Here is a 23,996-nt window from a genome sequence, read left to right on the forward strand (position 1 = left end):
CGATGACATGCATCAACCAAGTTAGAGAGCTTGACCACCCGATCCAGTTAGTCGCCTCTAATGACAAGCATAGTCGTCTTTTACAGCAAGCATGGGTTGCTGAAGATTTATTCTACCCGGGATCTTCCCAGGTCCTCAACATTGATACATTAATTCTGTCTGGTGCAACTGGGCTGACATGTCAACATGCCCCTGGTCCAAGAAAAATTAAGTTCCTTGAATCGGACATCCTGATAAAGTACTGTCACTCATCCTCACTAACACACAGAGGGACTGAAACTATAAGAACTGATGATATATCTACAAAAAGGAAATGACACTCCACCCAACCCAACAGCAACTGAAACATCTCTACCGTCCACCCACCCCTACAACAACTGCAACATCTCTACCGTCCACCCACCCCTACAACAACTGAAACATCTCTACCGTCCACCCACCCCAACAGCAACTGAAACATCTCTACCGTCCACCCACCCCTACAACAACTGAAACATCTCTACCGTCCACCCACCCCTACAACAACTGAAACATCTCTACCGTCCACCCACCCCTACAACAACTGAAACATCTCTACCGTCCACCCACCCCTACAACAACTGAAACATCTCTACCATCCCTATATAAATCATCTTCAGTAAAGACACTATTCAACAGTAATGTAAGCACGTCATCACAAACTATCACTTGTGTTTAACTTTTCAAGGTCAAGGGTTTTTAAGCAAACGATTTACACTTGCAATCATAATACTGCCTTTCCAAATCTAAGATATTTACATCATGTACACAGAATTTAAATAATGGACGTACATGTTGTATTTGCAACACAAATCATGATTTTTTTTCAGAATAACAACGTGAACATTAGATTGGGTTTGATAACAAAGTTACAATCAGTGAATTATCAAACATCCATTTCACACAATATTCAAGGATCATTGTACACAATTTTAATAAGCTTGAGATACTGAGCACTTAATAGTATTTAGATTTATTGAGGCTTTTCCGGATCATATATCCCCCACTAAGTTCTGTCAGCATAAAGTCACAAAATGTACAATTAGTCAAGTAAGTTCAGATTTCATAATTATGATCGCAGAAACACATTTTTCCTAAAAATCCTGCAATAGCAAATATTCCTAGGCGATAAATGAGATCATTCCTACAATGCAGTGCACAACATATTTCGGGCAGGCTACTATTACATTAATCACATCTGCTACTTTGTCATGAACATTTCTCATATAAAATATACATGTAGGACAAAGACAACCGTTGTTCCTGTTGCTGAGTTGAGTTTTGAGATGAAGCACTTGCAGACAGGTACAGCAGTGATACAACCCCTGTACCTGGAGACTTCAGTGGTCTACCTGTACACTCCGGTGTTCCACCTGTAGACTTCCGTGACGTACCTTGTAGACTCCAGAAACATACCTGTAGACTTCCATGGTCTACCTGTAGACTTCAGGGGCGTACCTGTACAGTTCGGTGTTCTACCTGTAGACTTCCGTGGTCTACCTGTAGACTTCAGGGGCGTACCTGTACAGTTCGGTGTTCTACCTGTAGACTTCGGTGGTCTATCTGGGTGCCAACATGTCCTGCAGTTTGGAGATACAGACTTCGGATGCTTGTCTTGCCTCCTTGCAAACCAGGGCAAAGTTGAGGAATCCGTGAGGTAAGTCGTCCACAAGGTGAAGGTCAACAGAGTTGCCCAATTTCCTGAGTCGCTTCGTGAACATGACAGAGTCATCGAGGATAGGGTCAAGATGACATGACTGTGAAATTAGTAGAATATTATTACTCACACAATTACACTGAGTTCTCAAGGATAAGGATGTCATTACTTGCACATGATCGTGGAGTTATCAAAAATAGGGATACTGCAATATGCCTTGGACAATGTTGGAAATTACTTGCACAGTATGATGGAGTTATTAAGAAAAGGGACAAAGTGATATGTCTTGGAACTTACAATAACAATGTTACTACTTACAAAATATTATGAAATTATCAATAATAGGGATAAAGTACCTTGGAAAATATAATAACGATAACCGTATCATGCACATCAACTAATGATCTACATTACAATCATCTTGCTGAGGCAAGTGTGTCCACTAGCCTATATCAAAACCTTAGTTTCTACCCTTGCTACATCAAGGCCACATTTCTTTGAGAGACCACGAGTTTTGCCCCTTGTTTTGAAAACGCAATATCCAATCAGATTGCTGTTCTTGTCTCATATAGCTTCACAAAGATGGCGGCTACCCTAGGTGACTACCTAGTCGATCAGATAACGAAAACATTCGCGATGTCCTCCCTGACACAAAAACATAGTCAATCAGGGGTTTAAAACAAGAAAAAAACACATGTGTGTCAACAAAGACAGGCAGCGGTAAATCACTTTCATACGAAGGTGTACAGTCGTGGATGTTGATTTTGTGAAACGTTCTCTGATAGGACTATCTATATGTGCGATAGTCCAATCATATTTAGCACAGGAAAGTTGGCTCGGTGTGGCAAGGGTGGAAACAAGGCTTTGATATAAAGGCTAGTGGACATTCTTGGCTTGGAAGATGCATTACAATGGGAAATATATAAATAGACATGATAGGCCCCACAGTAAAACCTAAATTTAAGGCTAATTACAGGAGAGCTGTGTCTGTACAACAAGTCGAACAAGATGTAAACACTTTCAGTGTATGTTGTTGTGTGAAAGATATGCAACTGAAAGTGTTAATGTGTATAGCAAGAGTTAGCAAGAGTGATTGAGTGAGTTGGGTCAAATGGCGCTTTTAGCAGTATTCCAGTTACATCACGGCGTGTCAGCTTAATGTGGGAGGGAAGCCCGAAGTGATGCAGGTCTCAGACGTTGACCTCTTCGGTGAAACCCACGAGCACGGGTATGGTGCTGACAAACCTAGAAACATAATCGGGGCGAACCGGGATTCAAACCCACAATCATAGGTTTCTGGCGTGCCCAAAGGACGCACCCTGCACAGCGATTTGCGGCGCCTTAGACGACTGGGCCACCTGTAAACCCTGTGTATAGCAACAGTCTGCAAGGCAAAGTTGATGCTGAAGTAACTACAGTCCCTCCTCCACATGCAAATAATTACTTATCATCATGGAAAAAAGATTGTTGAAACTGCTCCCGACTCGTAAGACAACACAATTGGCTTTGATGGTCCTGATTCATATGCCAGGGATATGGACGAACACTTTATACCCTATACTTTATATGGGGAGTCGAACCAGGGCCTACAAGACTACCTCCCCCAAAGTATCATTACAGTTAGAGTTTGTTGTTTAATGCCGTACTCAGCAATGGTCCATAAATAATTGAGACTGGGTAAGACAAAATCCATTAATGACACGCAATTGGGATATAACACCTCTTACAACAAGCATGGATTCCCGAAGACCAATTCTACAGGGATCTCCAAGGTGGATGCCGGCCGTGTCATACCAAAAGACGTTAAAAGATGGTACTTGTTGTTGTTCTGCATTAAGGGGCTAAAACAAGGACTGGTCGGCTCGGTGTCAGTATACTGTGTCTGAGTGGGGTATTCATGTTAAACTGCGGCATGGTATCTCAATGGGCTAGCACTATAAATTGGCATCAGTCCAGATTAGTACAGGCAGCCACACACACACGTGCCGCTCTATAATAGCAATAATCTTGGACGCGACGTTAAACCCAATTTCACCTCACCTCCAAGGTGGATGACTAAGTGTACATACAATACTGACAGTCTTACTATAAATATAGACCTAGAACAGCCAATTCAGTACTTACCACCAGACTGAGATGAGGCAGCCCCTTCAGCATGTGATCTGGGGCAAGGAGAGGAGACATGTAGGGGTTCTTCACTATAGGTAGACGCCGTATCGCATGCAGTGGGCTTTGGGCTGTGTGGCGGTGCCGGAGGAAGTCCGTGGGGGACCCCGGATTGTTCATGGTGGTCTTGAACACGCCCGCTGAGGCAGATCGATGCATGTGAGGCCGGGAAGTTTTGACTGGCGACTCGGATGTCTTTTTAAGATTCAGATGCAGCTTTGATCGCATGGCTGCTGGCGAGTTCTGGGCGGAGCTTCCTCCACTACTAGGCTGGTCAGATGTATCTCCGGTATTGGTGTCAGTGTTAGAATGTGGCATGTCTGTGCTGGGTGTCTGTTCTTCCTGGTGTGGAGGTGTCTGTTCCTCTATATGACAGCCACTGTCCACAGATGGAGTGGACTTCATCCTTAAGTCAGGATTCAAAACAGGAGCCTGTATCACAAGCTGACTTGGGCTTTCAATTTCTGATATTAAGTTATCTCCCTGTTGTGGAGTGCATTTGGAGTTATCTCCCTTTTGAGATGAGGCTGCTGCTTGTTCCAACTGTCCATTAGCAGACTGTGGGTTCTTATCAAACAGAATTTCATAACCAGAAGAGGTATCAGAGTCCTGATCGTGATTCAACTGATTGATCTGTTGGGTGGAGTCTTCAGCTAACACATCAGCAATCTCCTTACAGATTCTCTGTCCTTCCGACACTGGTGTTGGACTGTCCAGCCTAATGTCCTCCAACGACTCACCACACACCTCTGCCGTATCCTTGAAGCCTGCCTGCCCCTTGCCTTCCCCGGGGGTGAAGAATGTGTCCGGTGATGGGGAGTCCATTACGATTCCCGATCCCTCGTTCAAGTCCAGCACTTCACTTTGAGTTATAACATGATCCATTCCATCGGTACATGGAGATGGGGTCAGTTGGTCCATCTGTGAGGAGTGGACCACAGGACCCTTGGTCTTTGCTGCCTTCTCATCCTGCGAGATAATGACCCACTCCGTGTCTGTGGACTCATCGGACTTGAGCTTGATGGAACTGAGTGATTCCTGGTCACCAGGAAACACTGTGCTTGCCAGGCCGGACGCCAGCTCATCTGACACACCGGCATAGGCTGCCAAGACAAACAACATGGATGCTGTGAACAGTGAACATGACATCCTTGTGCTCATGAAACTACTAACAGTGAGTGAGTGAGTGAGTGAGTGAGTATGGTTTTACGCCGCTAGCAATATTCAAGCAATATCATGGCGGGAGACACCAGGGCCCACTTGCACAAAGCGATCTTAGCACTAAGATGTTTGTAACTCCCATACTTTAACATAGGCTTACAATAGTTGTAGCGCTAAGATCGCTTTGTGCAAGTGGGCCCAGAAATGGGCTTCACACATTGTACCCATGTCAGGAATCGAACCTGGGTCTTTGGCGTGACGAGTGAACGCTTTAACCACTAGGCTACCCGACCGCCCCAACTTCTAACAGTAAGATAAGAGTAACATGTGTAATGTTGTAAATAAATAACCTTGAAACGCCCAAACCAAGACAATATCAGCTTCTTAAAATTTCCTTCATAATATATATAGCAAGGCTTTTTTTTTTACTTTCTTTTCATAATAATTTACCCATGTTACTACTGATACTGACAATATAATGAAGATGCAGGATACCTTAGCAGGCAACAACAAAAAAAACCTGTTGCCATTGGGAAAATTTGAAACTATTTCAAACGAAACATAAGCTTAATATTTAAATGAACCTGCCAAGGCAAATCATAAGTGTTCAGTAACAATGTGTACTATCAATAACAAAAGAACTCTCATCATGTTTTTATATTGTATTTTTTGAATGAGTTAAAGGAAATAATTGTTATTCTCATGTACACGTATGGGAGAAAGTGCTCAAAAATCAACAAAAGCAGATATCACATATGCATGACAGGGCCTGCTGTGAGAGTGAACAGTATATTCTTGTTATGAAACTATGAACAGTAGGATGAGAGCAATAAACAGACACATTATTTGCTTTTGTTTACCTATTCAATAAAAAGAGTAAGATAAGAGTAACATGTGTAATGTTGTAAATAAATAACCTTGAAACGCCCAAACCAAGACAATATCAGCTTCTTAAAATTTCCTTCATAATAATTAATATATATAGCAAGGCTTTTTTTTTACTTTCTTTTCATAATAATTTACCCATGTTACTACTGATACTGACAATATAATGAAGATGCAGGATACCTTAGCAGGCAACAACAAAAAAAACCTGTTGCCATTGGGAAAATTTGAAACTATTTCAAACGAAACATAAGCTTAATATTTAAATGAACCTGCCAAGGCAAATCATAAGTGTTCAGTAACAGTGTGTACTATCAATAACAAAAGAACTCTTATCATGTTTTTATATTGTATTTTTTGAATGAGTTAAAGGAAATAATTTTTATTCTCATGTACACGTATGGGAGAAAGTGCTCAAAAATCAACAAAAGCAGATATCACATATGCATGACAGGGCCTGCTGTGAGAGTGAACAGTATATTCTTGTTATGAAACTATGAACAGTACGATGAGAGCAATAAACAGACACATTATTTGCTTTTGTTTACCTATTCAATAAAAAGATTGATAATTTAGATATAAGAACAATTTCAAACACTTAATATTTTTTTTTCAATATATGACTGTTTGTCCCATGTGTGATGCTGTAAACAACATGGAAATACCATCAAGACTTTATCACCTTCCCATCCTCATAATCATTCCAAATTTCCCAAACATTAGATTTTCAACTTCCATAATAATTTACACAGGTTACCATAGTTACTGACAACCTGACGTACCTGCGAGACACCTGGACAGGATGCCGACTGGGAGCAGGGGGTCCATGAGGCAGAGCAGGCGTGACGGGGACGGCGTGTAGCGCACCAGCACCGGGGTGTACGCCGCCATGACGCCATCTGGGCGCCGAATGCCAAACTCGGCGGCTCTCATGGCTGTGGATATCATGAGGTTCCCTCCAGCACTGTCTCCCCCCACACAGATCCTCTCCCCTGTTGTACCTGGTCAAGTCAGCACTCATCAATCTCTACTGTACACGGTAAGCATATGTCACGGAAAGAATTTCTCGAGATTCTTCAAAGTCACTACTACATTGGGCGAAATGAATTCAAGATTACAAGCAAATTACATGCTATAAAACATGACTGTTAGATTTTCTCAATAAAGACTTGGCATTACTGCATTGCTAAAAGACTAAAACAGCCTTTCAATTTTCAAAAAACATAAACTTGTTGTTTACCTTAAGTGGACAATAATAAAACACAAACTATTTTACAGCATCGCAACATCAAAGAGATTCGGTAAATAGGATTATTTCACACAGGACATGAACGTAATAATAAATCAAAGCTTGTGTGATATCCTACAAATTTGCAAATCCAATTACTGCCAATGTACATAGCGTATGCTCACTATCGCGATAGTGGCATGAGTTGACAAACCATCATCACACATCTCCCATTTTAGAGTAGGTCTTCAGCAACCCATGCTTGCCGTGAATGGCGACTATGCTTGTCATAAAAGGCGACTAATGGGATCGGGTTGTCAGGTTTGCTGACTTGGTTGATGCATGTCATCATATCCCAACTGCATAGATCGATGCTCATGATGTCAATCACTGGATTGTCTGATCCAGGCTCGATTATTTACAGACCGCTGTCATAAAGCTGGAATAGTGCTGAGTGCGGCGTCAAACAACAAACAAACAAACTAAACCTCTCCCATTCTGTAGAGTATGTGAGACCTGGACCGAGGTCCTTGGACATGACAGGTTACATTAGGACCCCAGTGGATCGGGTTGTCCACCTCAGACTTGGTTCATTGTGTGTCATGGATCTAGTATCATACCCCAATGATGCTGATTGCTGCTCACAATATCAATCACCGATTTGATCCAGTCTTGATAATTTACAGGCTCCTGTCATAGCTGGGATATTACTATGGCCCTCAACAAGAAAGAAACGTACCCAGCTTGTCACAGTTCTGTGTGGCCCATGCGTAGGCATAGAAGCACTCCTCCAGGGCGCGGGGGAAGGGGAACTCGGGGGCCAGGGAGTAGTCTATGGACAGGATGGGCACGTTCAGCTCCTTGGCCCAGTGGCGCAGGTACACCTGGAACAGTGGGTGGAGGGGGGGGGCTCATCCTCAAACAACAAGCACTCTGTTCAGGAAAACCTTACAACATTGCTACCTGAAATACTCATAGGCTCGCGTGAGCGTTTGAGCATGCATACATGCATGCATCTGTCTGTCTGTCTGTGTCTGTCTGAGATGGCTTCAGTAAGTGAGTGAGTGAGTATGGTTTTACGCCGCTTTAGCAATATTCCAGCAATATCACGGCGGGGGGACACCAGAAATGGGCTTCACACATTGTACCCATGTCGGGAATCGAACCCCGGTCTTCAGCGTGACGAGGGAACGCTTTAACCACTAGGCTACCCGACCGCCCTGAGATGGCTTCAGTGAGGTTAGGTTCAATGCCACTCCTAACTATCAAGTCCACACCATTTTAGAAAATAAAAAATCAGATTATATAAAAAAAATTTCCTTGGTTCCTTTAGATTTTCAAATGCTGTCTCTTTGTGCTCACACAACGCGCTGCTCACTCCAGAAACAGTGCATATATCCGTTGTAGTAAAAATATATCACACCAATTTATCACATACAGGATGCTGTATTCAATGAATGTAATAAAACCATACCTGCATGGTCATAAGTAAACATCATCACAAGTACAGAACATGTTCATTTGGAATTTAAACAAGTCTCTTGGGCATGTTAGTGGTCAGAATGTCCTCAAAGTCAAACCAAGCTGATTCATTAAAAAGCACTTAATAAGCGACAAATTAATGAGTCAGCATTCCTAGAATTCCATTAAACATCATGAAAGATGGACAGTGCCAATAGTTATCTATTAGACATCTCGGCACAATTTTAATAGCATATGTATCATTTTCATACAAATACCTTGGCACAATTGAAATAGCATATGTAATATTTCCATACAAATATTCCTGTGATAACATTGTCCTAAACAACCAACTGAAGCAATCAACTCTTACCTCATGTGACTTGGACGACTGAGCTACAAATCCTCCGCCATGACAGTGTACCAGCAGCCCGGGGGCTTTAGGGGCCAGCTTTGGCGCTGGACGGCCATTCTTGGACTTCGGAGGCTGCTTCAGGTGACATTCCTTAAACAAGGACATTAGCATTTCAGTGTCTCCATCCCTAGTTGATGTTCCTAACAATCTGTGCCCCAGTGAAAACACAAATGGACTTCTAACCCTGTCCGACACAGAGCATCCATCTTCCGAGGCAAGGGAGCTAACTGACTACAGAAGTCCACTTTCCATCCTTCCACTAGGTTGGAATTTCTGAGTTTTATTATTATTATTATTATTTATTATTTTGGCGGGCGGTGCAAGTCTATGCATAGTCCAGTCAAAATATTGTAATGAAATTATATCCAGTTCGTAAACAACATGGCACACAGATTTCAGTATATATGAACGGACCCGTGATGTGGACTTACCTGCCCCTCCCGGATCAGTGACGAGATGAGTCTGACCTGCACATGCCCCGGACCCGTGTGGGAGCAGGGGGGTGTGATCACCACGATGTCAGACCCATCTTCTGTTGGCATTTCAAAGGAATCTGGCCCAAGGGAGATAACCTCGTTCACCTGAACAGGTGGACACACCAGCGATGGCAAGGACTGCAAACACAGGTCAAGGTCATAGATAATCGCTTATTGTCCGTTAACCATCATTTTGAAACCCCGTTTTTTTTCACAATTATTTTCCAATAAGCACCCAAGTGCGTGACAAAATTTTGTTATTATCAAATAATAATCATTGACGTAACTAATAATACAAGTTTTGTAATATTTCATGTCCGAATAAAAGTATTATCTTCCTTGCCATGATGTAATTTTGTGACTGTTGACATGGTCTAGTAGTGGGGGAAAGAACAGATGATAGAATGTCTCACAGCAATGACTCACTCCCAGAAGTCTCACATTAGGTATGTCATATAGAGTGATTGAGTGAGTGATTGAGTTGGGTTTAACACCGTTTTTAACGTGGGAGGAAAGCCCAAAGTGATGCAGGTCTCAGGCGTTTACCACTTCGGTGAAACCCACAAGCATGGGTATGGTGCTGACAAACCTTGAAACAGAATCGGGGCGAACCGGGATTTGAACCCACAATCATAGGTTTCTCGCGTGCCCAAGGGACGCAACTCTGCACAGCGAATCGCGGCGCCTTAGACGACTGGGCCACCCGTGCCCCCATGTCATATAGAGAGTGAGTGAGTGAGTGAGTTTGGTTTTATGCTGCTTTTAACAGTATTCCAGTTATATCACGGCATGTCAGCTTGATGTGGGAGGAAAACTCAAAGTGATGCAGGTCTCAGACATTTACCATTTTGCTACAACTCACTGACACAGATATGGTGCTGACTAACCTAGAAACAGGGTGAACAAGGATTTGAACCCACAATGATAGATTTCTGGTGTGCCCAAGAGACGCAACTCTGCACAGCGAATTGTGGCGCCTTAGACAACTTGGTCACCCGTGCCTCCATATATGCAGGAAAATGACCACTTGCACAAAATGTTCATAGCTCTACGACTCTTAACAAAGACTTGCAACAGTCATGTCATTAAGATTGCTTTGTACAAGTGGGCCTGGTACATTTAAGTACAGTATAAGGATGGTCACACTAGATTGAAATATTCTCTTCACATGGCTCAGGATGTGGTCTGGTGTTCGAACTAATCTTAAATCCCAACAAGACAGTCGGGCAGATGACCCATAAATGTTGCATGCCAATCTTCAAGGTTACCAGCCCAGCAGTCAGACAATATTGAATCTTAATGTTTCCTAGCGCATAGTGTTTTTGAGACCCTTATAAGTATTTCTGATTAAGTGTCTTAATATCAATACCAAGACACTAAAATTAAGACCCGATTGACCAATGAAAGCGTAGTTACTTCCTTTCATCCACCGTTAATAATGGATGGCTCACGATAGTATCAGGAACATTGCGAAAAACAAGAGTCAAATCTTGATTCAGTTGAAATAATGCAAACAAATACTTGAGGATCTATGAGGAATACTGAATACGTAGTAGTCTCAAAATTATCTGCTAGACAGTTGGGAAGGTGGAGGAAAATTTCATGCAGCCCGACAGAAAAGTCACCAGCCATGGGCAGGCAGTGACTTCGGACACTGGTTATGAAGGGTCTATGTTCCACCATCTCGTTCCCTTGTCCAGTCAATGTCATGATATGGACTCTGACTCTGTGTGATGTGGACAGTTTTGGGTGGAGTCCTATATGGGATTCAAACAAGGCTCCACCAAAGAGAACTAGAATTTATACTTCACTAAGAAAGTGTAATCCCCAGAATAACACATGTTACATTTGACCACTTTCTAAAAAGGCAATGTCTATTCAAACATTAAGTGATAACAAAACTGGAGATTGAAGACCAACAATGTGATGTTAAAGGGACTTTCCTTCTGTCACTGTTCACGACATACCTTCATTATTTCAGTTTCAGTGATCCCCCAGAATGCTTTGCAAAAGCTGACGTCTGCTGTTCGTGTTGTGTAAACAACCTGCAAGTAAACATATTTTCAAGGAATCTTTATATTTATACATTTATTAGCATGAACAACAACCTCCTTGATACAAACTTAATGTGTAGGATAAAGTATGTACGAGGGTCTTTATGATATAAAAAACCTGCATCCCGGGAAATAACCAAGGGGCACTATGACGCAGGTTATACAGTGGAGACCCCTGGTTACCGCATGTCCTGTCTAGTTGAGCTACCTGTTGATACGGAGTACCCATGGTTACCGCATGTCCTGTCTAGTTGAGCTACCTGTTGATACGGAGTACCCATGGTTACCGCATGTCCTGTCTAGTTGAGCTACCTGTTGATACAGAGTACCCATGGTTACCGCATGCCCTGTCTAGTTGAGCTACCTGTTGATACAGAGTACCCATGGTTACCGCATGCCCTGTCTAGTTGAGCTACCTGTTGATACAGAGTACCCATGGTTACCGCATGCCCTGTCTAGTTGAGCTACCTGTTGATACAGAGTACCCATGGTTACCGCATGCCCTGTCTAGTTGAGCTACCTGTTGATACGGAGTACCCATGGTTACCGCATGCCCTGTCTAGTTGAGCTACCTGTTGATACAGAGTACCCATGGTTACCCCATGCCCTGTCTAGTTGAGCTACCTGTTGATACAGAGTACCCATGGTTACCTCATGCCCTGTCTAGATGAGCTACCTGTTGATACGGAGTACCCATGGTTACCTCATGCCCTGTCTAGTTGAGCTACCTGTTGATACGGAGTACCCATGGTTACCTCATGCCCTGTCTAGATGAGCTACCTGTTGATATGGAGTACCCATGGTTACCCCATGCCCTGTCTAGATGAGCTACCTGTTGATACGGAGTACCCATGGTTACCTCATGCCCTGTCTAGATGAGCTACCTGTTGATATGGAGTACCCATGGTTACCCCATGCCCTGTCTAGTTGAGCTACCTGTTGATACGGAGTACCCATGGTTACCTCATGCCCTGTCTAGATGAGCTACCTGTTGACATGGAGTACCCACGGTTACCTCATGCCCTGTCTGGATGACCTACCTGGTACCCACTGTTACCTCATGCCCTGTTTGGATGACCTACCTGGTACCCATGGTTACCTCATGCCCTGTCTGGATGACCTACATGGTACCCATGGTTACCTCATGCCCTGTCTGGATGACCTACCTGTTGATACGGAGTACCCATGGTTACCGCATGTCCTGTCTAGTTGAGCTACCTGTTGATACAGAGTACCCATGGTTAACCCCATGCCCTGTCTAGTTGAGCTACCTGTTGACATGGAGTACCCATGGTTACCTCATGCCCTGTCTGGATGACCTACCTGGTACCCACTGTTACCTCATGCCCTGTTTGGATGACCTACCTGGTACCCATGGTTACCTCATGCCCTGTCTGGATGACCTACCTGGTACCCATGGTTACCTCATGCCCTGTCTGGATGACCTACCTGTTGATACGGAGTACCCATGGTTTACCCCATGCCCTGTCTAGTTGAGCTACCTGTTGATACGGAGTACCCATGGTTACCTCATGCCCTGTATGGATGACCTACCTGGTACCCACGGTTACCTAATGCCCTGTCTGGATGACCTACCTGGTACCCATGGTTACCGCATGCCCTGTCTAGTTGAGCTACCTGGTACCCACGGTTACCTCATACCCTGTCTGGATGACCTACCTGGTACCCATGGTTACCTCATGCCCTGTCTGGATGACCTACCTGGTACCCATGGTTACCTCATGCCCTGTCTGGATGACCTACCTGGTACCCAGGGTTACCGCATGCCCTGTCTGGATGACCTACCTGTTGAGCGCGGAGTTCCGGGTTCATCCAGTACTTCCCACTGCTGACGAGGGAGGTGGCCAGCTGCATCACCTGTGAGTTTTCTTGATAACCCTCCGAGAAAGATGCCATCGCTATAGCAACAGCATGAAGAGGACGCTGCATTGAGTCGCAGAACTGTAAAAATGATCAGAAATTCATCAGTGAAAAGAGAAATCAACAGCATTTGAGCACATAGCAGCAGACAGCATCATTAACTTGGAGCTGGAAGCCTAATGATATTGTTACCTTAACACATGATTATATCACCCATGATTTACAAGTGTTACCACTAGGGCTGGGACGGGTAACTCGGGGACACGGGTCGTGTGGGTAATGAGTAGGACCCGGGTACCCACAGGGCTACCCGGACCCGTGGTTAGTCAAATGATATATTGTTTAAAGACAAAAAAAAATCCAGAACTGGATGTTAAAACTACAAGCCACTAATGTTCGCAGTTCTTTCTGACTAATAAGTCCATTCTTTCTGATTTTTATATGTTTGAATAAAAATAAAACTTCAGTCAACTTCAGTGTATACACCAGATCGTTTTATACGTGAATGGCTTCTGATCCCTGCAGTCTAAGGGTTAAGTTTAAACAAGCAGCTTCAACATAGATGGAGGACACTCTTTGAATGGTTTGTGGCCTAAATGAGGCATGTCTGAAGATTCTTTTGCAAGATCAAAGTTAAAATGGCTAAATGACGCAAAATGCTGTGCTTGGTGTAGTACTGTCATTAGTTTGGAGGCCAACTTCTGTTTCTTTGTTATTTAAATTAATTTAATGTTTATGAGTCTGGACCAGACAATCCAGTGACATCATGAGCATCGATAAGCAGACAGGATATGATGACATGCATCACTGATCAGCCAAATATGCTAGTCTAACAACCTGTTTCTGTCATCATGGTTTGTTGCCTATTACAACAAGTATGGGTTGCTGAAGACCAACCAAACTACTGTACTGCTTGTAGCATGTACACAGGTGTGTCAGTACACCTGGAAGGTGGCAGCCTGACACTGCTGTCCACAGTTCATCACCTGTCAAGTCTGTGTCATGTACACTAAGTCAGTACAGTCTGTAGCCACTAGTCCACAGCCCACCAGGGACAGAACTGTTTTGTTTTCCAGTGTCCCACAGAGGACTCATAAAACTATTGGCATGCGCCATTTGGAACCTAATTGCGCCAAAAAGAAAGAATACATTTTTACGTTGGACCCATCTTCATAATCAGTGAATCTCATTTCACCATGGGCCAGACTACATACAATTTAGAAAGTTTGCCCCTTTCCCTTCCACTGTGTCTACATGCTCATCTTCCATTACAGTTGTAGTGATAGAAATTGGCACCAGTCCTGCAGTCCTTGCCAAACTGCTCAATAGTTAAGGTATCATAAGGACTAGTTGGTTGGTTTATTGTTTAACGCCGCTCTCGGCAATATTCCAGCTATATGACGGCGGTCTGCAAATGATCAAGTCTTGACCAGACAATCCAGTGATTGACATCATGAGCATCGATCCACACATATGGGATTGATGAGATGTGTCAACCAAGTCAGTGAGCATGACCACCCGATCCCGTTAGTCGCCTCTTACGACAAGCAAAGTCGCCTTTTATGGCAAGAATGGGTTGCTGAAGACCTATTATTCTACCCTGGATCTTCACGGGTTCTTAGTGCTGAGCGCCAGGAAGAGTAACAACAAATCTAACAAGTCTCTTGTCTTTTGGCATGACGCGACAAGACCATGGAGGCGCTCTGTATTTAATAACAGTGACAGACACAAATATTTTTTTCAGTATGCCACTATTAAAGATGTTTAGACGTGCCCTTTGGAATTTAAGCGTGATGATATTTCATGTTTTAATATTTGTCCTATTTTCCTGCAGTCAATAATGTGTTTCACGGAATATCACCCACGGTCAATATTTAACACAGAACTAAAAGGAAGTCGACCTCAACAGTTCCAATGATAGCTTTTATCAAATGACTGGCTACAATCCATCAGCTGGGGTAAACATCTAGACATGATGCAAACCATTTCACTACGAGCTAGATAATAATTAGTTGTACTAAGGCTGACGTCTTCCTTTCCATTGAGATTGATAATGTCCTTTTCAGCTGCTAACGGTTGATGTAAAAAATCATCACAAATGATGCTGTGAATTATGTGTGTTTACATGATCACCATGAGTTTGTTCAATATACTGCAAAAGTTCTTCCATTCAGTGTTAGAAATTGGCACTATAGTGCCCAATAGTTAAGGCATCATAAGGACAAGTAGAAATTTGCCATTCTTAAAGGTTTTGCTATATGTTATAGTTATGAGGACAAGTGGACTAAAAATGTCAGTTTCTACTGCTGTTTCATCATACCATTTCAGAAAGTGACCTGTAGGCACTGGGAGCATTCTTTAACCATGCTGTTACTTTTTTAACTGTGCCATTGGTGCACTTATACAACAAACTTGGAATGGAACCCTGTAATAATGGTAAATGCAACTTCTAACTGTACAAACATTAACCCGGGATTTATCTCGACTTGGTCACGCTGGTGTTCCGCCCCAAGTCTGCTGCAAAATTCCCAAATGGGAATCGAAAAAAATTCCTTTTTCGTGTACATAAAGTTGAAGTGAGGGGCGGTCGGGTAGCCTAGTGGTTAAAGCGTTCGCTCGTCACGCCGAAGACCCAGGTTCGTGTGAAGCCCATTTCTGGTGTCCCCTGCCATGATATTGCTGGAATATTGCTAAAAGCGGCATAAAACCATACTCACTCACTCACTCACTCATTGAAAGGACCAAAATAGAGGAAGGGGCTTATTTCCACATTATTACTTGATTTGGAGTGCAATGTTAAAATTCAATGTAAAATATCTCATAAAATAAGAAAATAAGAACCTTAAAAATACAAATTTTGAACAAAGTTAAAAAAAGTTCCCCAATTTGCACATAGTTTGAAATCCTAGATAAATCCCCATTAACACAAAATCTACGGGAAGTGTGGGGAAGCAGACTGAGTATAATGTTCAATGTTATGGGGATACTAACCAATTCAGTTTTATAATATAATTCACAACTTAACCTGGAGTGATGTCCCTTTTTAACAAGATTACAAGTATAAATAACAAACACATCACGCATATGATAAACTAAAGTTCCTACTGGCTGATCACTAGATACAATATCTGTGTATTGATCACTGTTGATACCGCTAGCCTACATATGATAGCTGTATTACACTGACCATCATACACAGGTTCACCAAAATTGTATAGTGAGTGAGTGAGTGAGTAGGGTTTAACACTGCTTTTAACAGTATTCCAGTCATATCGCGGCGTGTCAGCTTAATGTGGGAGGAAAGCCCCAAGTGATGCAGGTCTCAGACGTTTACCAATTCGGTGAAACCCACGAGCACGGGTATGATGCTGACAAACCTAGGAACATAAATGGGTCGAAGCGGGATTCGAACCCACAATCATAGGTTTCTGGCGTGGCCAAGGGACGCAACTCTGCACAGTGAATTGCGGCGCCTTAGACAACTGGGCCACCTGTGTCCCCCTAGATTGTATAAACTAAATTATCCTGGTGCATGGTCCCTTAAATAGCATCTTCACAAGACACACAGGGAGTGAGTGTGTGTAGGCACTGCAGCGATGCTATCAATTCAACAGAATGTTATAATAGGGATAGCATCATTAAAGCATGATCATGATGATACAGATTTGGGTCCATGTACTGAATGCCAAGAAAATACATGTACCAAATATTGCTGCATTTGTTTTTGTGTCATTACATGATTACCACCATCCACATCTTCATCAAGAAGACTACTGTTTTCCTCAACAAGTATGTTGATAGACTTGCACAAGCCTCTAAGGCAATAATTATTATTTTACATCATAATTTCTAAATTATGTAAATAATAAGAACATGATGTCCCTATAAGAGACTGGAGTCCTTAGTGTCCACATATCTAGACTTGCCTATTAGGAGGATAGAATTACTTCACTAACATGGTCTATTCTTTCAGTAAAGCCTTTGAGCAAGGCTAGAATGTTGACGGCCTTGTCTGCTGTGTGCCAGGTGCGATGTTCTCAATAACATGTGGCTCTGTCAGGTATCATGATATTAAAGTCCTGATGAAAACTACTCCAGCAAAGTGACAAGTGACTCTCCTTCATGTGACTGACAAATGTATAATTTTACAACGGAAAAACCTCTCTGTTACTTTCACTATCATGAACGGACACCTGGCGTTATAATATAAGGGATGAAATGATACATCAGTGCACATGTGCATCATGAATCTCCATGCAATGAATAATATAAACATATTAATTTCCATAAAGTGGAGGGTTGGCAAACAAGCAAATTTTGCTTATCTGAATGCCTTTCCCAAACATGATACAAATTACAATGTATTGAAAGTGACATGAGTGAGTGACTTGGGTTTAACGCCGCTTTTAACAGTATTACAGTCATATCACGGTGTGTCAGCTTAATGTGGGAGGAAAGCCCCAAGTGATGCAGGTCTCAGACGTTTACCACTTCGGTGAAAACCCACGAGCACGGGTATGGTGCTGACAAACCTAGGAACATAAATGGGTCGAAGCGGGATTCGAACCCACAATCATAGGTTTCTGGCGTGGCCAAGGGACGCAACTCTGCACAGAGAATCACGGCGCCTTAGACGACTGGGCCACATGTGCCCCGAAAGTGAAATGAGAAATAGCATACATTATGTAATTGACATTAAAGACAAGTATTGTTCTGTAAGTGTTTAATAACTGGATCATCTTTCGTAACAATAGCTATTATTTACACCCAGCAAAACAACATTGTAGTACCATATAGCAAAGCCAACATCTCAGACAAAATCTCTAAATCGTCAAGCAGATAGAATAAAACTGTGCACTGATTCCAAAATTTCAAGATTTGTTACAATCGTTTAATGTGAAAAACCAATTAGAATTGAATTTAAATCGTAGCCTTTTACAAAATAATACATATTTTGCCTTAATGTACTGTTTAAGGGACATGTAAGAAATAAATAAAGTGCATGATAGCCACAACTTCTCGGGCTGTCGGATATAAATCTGGCAAACTTGTCGGCATTAAGATCACTGCAGCCAAGCCTGAGACGGGAGTGTATAACCTGACAGAATCTTCATCCATAATTTGTATCAAAGTATATCATGTATATACCATTCCTATCATTGCTTTTTATAAAACTTTTAAAACTTCCTAAGCTATTGGCATGGGTGTATTCAATAGGTAGTGATCGAGTTCCAAATATTAGCTATATCTGGAATAAATGATTTGGCATCTTTACACTTTATGTTTTGCCGCTGTGAGCTCTTTCCCAAATCATAATCACTTGTTGTGCAAATGATTGTTAACCATTTTATAAAAGACATTTAACTTTTGAAAATTCCTTCTTCTTTTTTAATGATGTAAGATTTGTTTTTTTTATAAAGTTCAATGAATATGATACATGATACGTTTTTTCTGTATTGATACAAGATGATACAATTGCCAAAATAAATTACCTTCTTCTTTTTTATCAATTTTTAATGTTCTCCACTAATTTTGTCAGTCAAATATCACAAAATGTGTTGTAATTTGCATTTTAAGTTCACTAATAAAAATATCCGCCATTAGCATGTGTTTACACGTAGCTTTCCATTTTGAACTTGCTCTGAAACATTTGTAGACAAGATGTTTCCATGTGATTTGAGGTAAATATGCCTATCGCGACCTAGTTTGATCTGTACGTTATTCACGCAAACTTCAGTCACAGTTTTCTCTTCTTTTTTTTTTACTTATATGAATATCACCGATGTTTTGTTCAACAACAAAGATTTATAAGATGCTATATTTGCCAGTCCACAGGGACTGGCAGTCACATGAATTACCGGTCCAAGCCTAATTTTACCGGTAAAAAACTGGTAATTACCGGTACAGGAACGCTGACGCCTATCAAACAATGTTGTGATCCATTTACAGTATTACGGGCATCTGAATATAGTGACAGGGCAGATAATGCCAACAGGTCAATAGGTAAACTGTATCCTATTGGACGCTGGGACCAAGTCATCAGCCCAAGCCACATTCAACTGGTCAATATCTTGAGTGTACTGATAACACTGTTTATCATGTTTATGATTATGATGACATCCATACTGAAAGTGATTCAAGATAAGAATATCGAGCAGTTCCTAGTGGTCCTTATCCCCCCCAAGTCAGATAGCAAAGAGAAGCTGGTCAATATGGACATGATGGAGACTAGGGCTGCAACGAATACACAATGATTCGTATCATGAATATCGGGTAGCGAATTCAAATATTAATTCACAAATACAATAACAAGTCAGCAGTTGATGTATTATTTGTCATATTCAGTGAGGCAACAATAACATGAATTATTTGACATGGTTTGTTAATTATTGATATATTATTAATATATTATTTATTTATATACTGCACTTATCCAGGAACTAGTATCTGCTGAAATACGACAATGACCAGTAACCACAATACTGTCAAATTAAATAGTATAAGAGTGTTGTCTTTTGAAGAAATCTATGCATAAAATATGTTCTTATGGGTATTTTTTTATCATATGTTTGCATATTCATAAATATTCTATTCTAGTGGCCACAAATAACGAATTCAATTCATGAATGGATACGGTTTCGATTCACCGAATACCAGGGTATGAAACTCCCAAAAATTTCAGCCAGACCACAGGACTGGCTAGCTGAAATACTTGCCAGCCCTGACCAAAACCTGCCTGCCCACTATAATCATATGTTTCTCAGGATAAGCTAACGGGGTTTCTTTTTGGTTACATTTTATCATTCATTTTTACATGTGAATTAATGATTATCATCGGGAAATATTTAGAATATTGTCACATATGAAATATAACCCGACCGTCGGGCAGGGGGATTTGAAAATCTGGAAATCAACCCGTCTCGGACGGTCGGGCAGGCAGGTATTTCGAACACTGCGAATACGCGAGTGAATCGTAACAGCCCTAATGGAGACATGGCTTATTGTCACTCACTATGCTTAAGGGCAGACCAGTTGACAAGATATCAATCACCAGTTTGTCTGGCCCACATGTAACATCATTAATAATCAACAGTTACAAATCATCAAAATAATCATGATAATGTTCAGGGTTCTATGTAGCCTGGGATTTTGTTTATTTGTTGTTTAATTTTGAAATCAGCAAAATGATAACCATATGATGGGATCCTGTTAGTAAAGAAATCTGTACCAGACAGTCATTTGACCATGGTGACAGATCGGACAATGTGAGCAACGATTCACGCCTCTAGGGTACATGGACATGCAATCAAGCAAGTCACCTAGTCTAACCACTGGATCCATTCAGTCACTTTTACAATCAGCATGGGTCGGTACAATGGGTAGGGTCATATTCTAACCCAGACTTCCCACGGGGCTCTAGTCTGTGGAAAACTGGGAGTCCTCATGACTCAATGCACATCTGAGCACAAGAGAGAGTCATGCATCAGTTTAACTTGTAGTATGTCCAGTCCATAAGATTTTGGTAATAAAAAATAGTAACAGCACTAGCATTCTGTTAATTGAAATTTGTTATGATGAAAAATGAAATTTCTGTTAGAGTACCTTGGATGTTTTTGGGGAACTAATACTAAAATAGGATTAGGAAGATTTTGGATGAAAATGGTGTCAAATATCTGCATCATGTGCAACCCTCATAGTATATATGATCATTATTATTAACATTGCAGGTAATATTGCGGATTGGTAAACAAACGGTAAGGCGTCAGTTAGACACTGCGCTTAGTTCAGAGTAGTTGTACATAATTTATACAGCTGTCATGTCATTTGTGATTTCACCAGTGATTTTGCTAGAGACAAATGACATTAGGACAATTTAATGATTTTATCAACTATTCATAGAATATTCTTCCATATCATTAACAAATTTGAAGAGATATACTGATAAGTCAATGAAAGTGATTTGAAACTCTGTAACACGACAGGGATAGACATGGTCACTAGTCTGTTAGAGGTCTTTCTGAAATCAATGAGTTTGTTATGAAAAGGTACTACCCTTTTCGATGTAATAAGCGCCCAGGGGGCTCTCAAAATTAGAAATAAGGGGCTCTTATTAAAATATTTTTTTGGTGAAAAAAAACAGAGTTGAAAGATCAATTTTGTGGTTTATGCTGACAGCCTAAACTGTTTATATACGACAGATTTATTTTTGCAGAATTTAATTGCCCCTAATTAAAGGTGCATATAACACACGAGTGCGTATTATACGCAAATAAATAAGTCTTGTGTACATTGATCAATCGGAAGGAGTGCTAAATTGGGACTAGCCAATATATATGCAAATATCGCCGAGGGCGTTTATTAGAGCAGGGCGCTTATTACATGGAATACGGTATTTGTATCAAGATATCATTTCAGGTAAAAAATGTACAATCACACTTTTGAACTTAATACATCAATACTACCATGCTTACCTCTCGGACTAATTTAGAAATTTCATGCTGAAACACATTTCTTATTTAATAATTTACATATGTTGGGGACTCCTAAAATAATCGACACATGTGTTTCTCTTAATCATGTTAATCAATCGTCCAAAGGGCAAGTTGGAGCAGCTGATAACAATAACACCAACTGCAGAAGATTTGCCCAGCAGGGTACTGACCTAGTTATGTAACAATGACCTCAGGTCATTCTGTGGGGGATCTAATCACACCACCCTCACCCCATGTTCCTCAGCCAATGACATTAACACTCCTGTGTGGCCACACATCACAGCTTACAACGTTTAATGAAAAAGTTTACACATTGTTTTAAAAACCAATAATACATGTTTGCATGATGACTTCATGTGGACCTAATACTTTAATTATTATGTATATATAAACATGGACAAATTCTTACAAGTCTTTCACACCCCAAAATTAAACGTATAGATTGTTTTATGTGCTTTGTAGTAACTGTTTACATATGTGTTACACATAGAGTTTTTTTTATCAAGTTCATCCTTATCAATTGCATGCTTATTACAATGCTTACTTTCAACTAGAACGGGCACATCATCATATGGCACATAAACATGATAGACCCCTGAAAATCCAGGGTAGAATAGGTCTTCAGCAACCCATGCTTGCCATAAAAGGCAACTATGCTTGTCGTAAGGGGCGACTAACGGGATCGGGTGGTCAAGTTCGCTGACTTGGTTGATGCATGTCATCGGCCCTAATTGCGTGGATCGATGCTCATGATGTCAATCACTGGATTGTCTGATCCAGACTCGATTATTTACAGACCGCCGTAATACAGCTGGAATATTGCTGAGTGTGTTGTTAAACAACAAACAAACAAGCAACATCAACATGATAAATAATATTAACATTCAAAACATTGGATAATGCATGATCAGGTTGATACAATGTAAAGATGCAAATTTGTGATTTACTTTTAGCATATTTTGTTGACAACAAATCTGTACATGGTAAACATGGTAAAGAAAACATATTAACAAGTCAGGGAGGCAATACATTCTCATTTCATCTTGTTCATTAGATATCTTATTTACATGGTATCAACATGATCACACATTGTTTTGAATGTCATAATGGAATTTCCAAGAACAGTTGAAACTGAAAGTAAATTATTATTTCAATGAGACTAGGAGGACATTCTTGTATAGATTCACAGGACAAAATGAAGCATGTACTTACCTGGAATCCAAGACAACGGCCATAAAAACAATCTTGGTTCAACATCTCAACTTCCTCCATCAACTGCTCTGCAATATTTTCATTTAGATTTTCCTCATCTGCAAACAGGTTTCCATCTTGACAGTAGTTGATGAGCTTGTTGGCATAATAGAGACATGCTCTCAGCTGACCGATGGTGCTGACATATGCCTCAACTTCTTTACAGTAGTGAGCTCTTCTGAACAAAATAGAATCTCTATTCACCACAATATACCTCAGCAACTGGGCTAAATGCAAACAACATTTATACACAATCCTTAACAAACTCCGGTACCCGTTTCCTTTTAAGTCTGGTGAAACGTCAAAATCAGACAATCTTGGAAGCAAGCCAGCAATGTTAGGTTCGATACCCATGTCTAAATATTCGTAAAGGAGACAAAAGGATGTGTGATATTTAGCGTGGTGGCTTTGGTTCCCATTTTGAAAGTATTCAATATTGCTCAAAGCCAGTGATTTCAGTTCCTTGATCAGAGAAGACAGCAGGCGCCCCGGATTGTCGTTTTCTAGAGACATATTAATCTTATTGCTTCGTCTTCTTCTATGCACCGACTCAGTTATTCCCTGTCAGTGTTGATCTGTTGTTAAATGCACGCGACTGCCACACCACTACTTCAATTCTCCGTGACAAACTTGACAGCTGATAAACACTGTTTACTTCTGTCAGCAGCCATTTTTAAATTACGGAGCGAATAATGTCCCCTTCGGGGCAATCGGAAAAGCTCGTTGGTATCCGTCAATCGATTTGAGATACACATTGTGCCCGAGATACACAAGATCCGTGAAAGAATCCTACATGTATTGCGCAGTAATAATTAATATAAATAATGATCAAATTAAATTAAAACTATAGT

The 23,996-nt window shown here is 41.2% G+C and overlaps 1 protein-coding gene and 1 long non-coding RNA gene across 2 annotated transcripts in view; one reads left to right on the forward strand and one right to left on the reverse strand.

Moving 5' to 3' along the window:
* LOC125375962 overlaps nt 1-7,923 on the forward strand; it is a 22,088-nt gene extending 14,165 nt beyond the window's left edge. Inside the window, exons 2-3 of the long non-coding RNA XR_007218863.1 lie at nt 6,640-6,926; nt 7,802-7,923. This is a non-coding gene — a long non-coding RNA (uncharacterized LOC125375962). The remainder of the gene's footprint in view (nt 1-6,639; nt 6,927-7,801) is intronic.
* On the reverse strand, nt 559-23,814 carry LOC124150187 (hormone-sensitive lipase-like). Its single transcript, XM_048387040.1, has 9 exons — nt 23,107-23,814; nt 13,328-13,483; nt 11,435-11,512; nt 9,423-9,605; nt 8,950-9,081; nt 7,855-7,999; nt 6,670-6,888; nt 3,800-4,944; nt 559-1,775 (listed from the first exon to the last, which is right to left on the reverse strand). Exons 1-9 carry the CDS (start codon nt 23,656-23,658, stop codon nt 1,578-1,580), a joined length of 2,808 nt encoding a protein of 935 aa, XP_048242997.1. The 5' UTR covers nt 23,659-23,814; the 3' UTR covers nt 559-1,577.
* Between the last annotated feature and the right edge of the window lie 182 nt (nt 23,815-23,996).

The sequence above is a fragment of the Haliotis rufescens genome, unplaced genomic scaffold (genome assembly GCF_023055435.1).
Source record: "Haliotis rufescens isolate VD_foot unplaced genomic scaffold, xgHalRufe1.0.p SCAF_63, whole genome shotgun sequence".
NCBI classification, from domain to species: domain Eukaryota; kingdom Metazoa; phylum Mollusca; class Gastropoda; order Lepetellida; family Haliotidae; genus Haliotis; species Haliotis rufescens.

Excerpts from the sequence above, each read along its gene's own strand:
- LOC124150187 (XM_048387040.1), bottom strand. The coding sequence starts at position 23,658 with ATGTCTCTAGAAAACGACAATCCGGGGCGCCTGCTGTCTTCTCTGATC. Across the intron at positions 9,606-11,434 it reads CTGAAACTGAAATAATGAAG|TCCTTGCCATCGCTGGTGTG; the intron begins GTATGTCGTGAA and ends CTGTGTTTGCAG. Across the intron at positions 9,082-9,422 it reads CACTGATCCGGGAGGGGCAG|GAATGTCACCTGAAGCAGCC; the intron begins GTAAGTCCACAT and ends TCCTTGTTTAAG.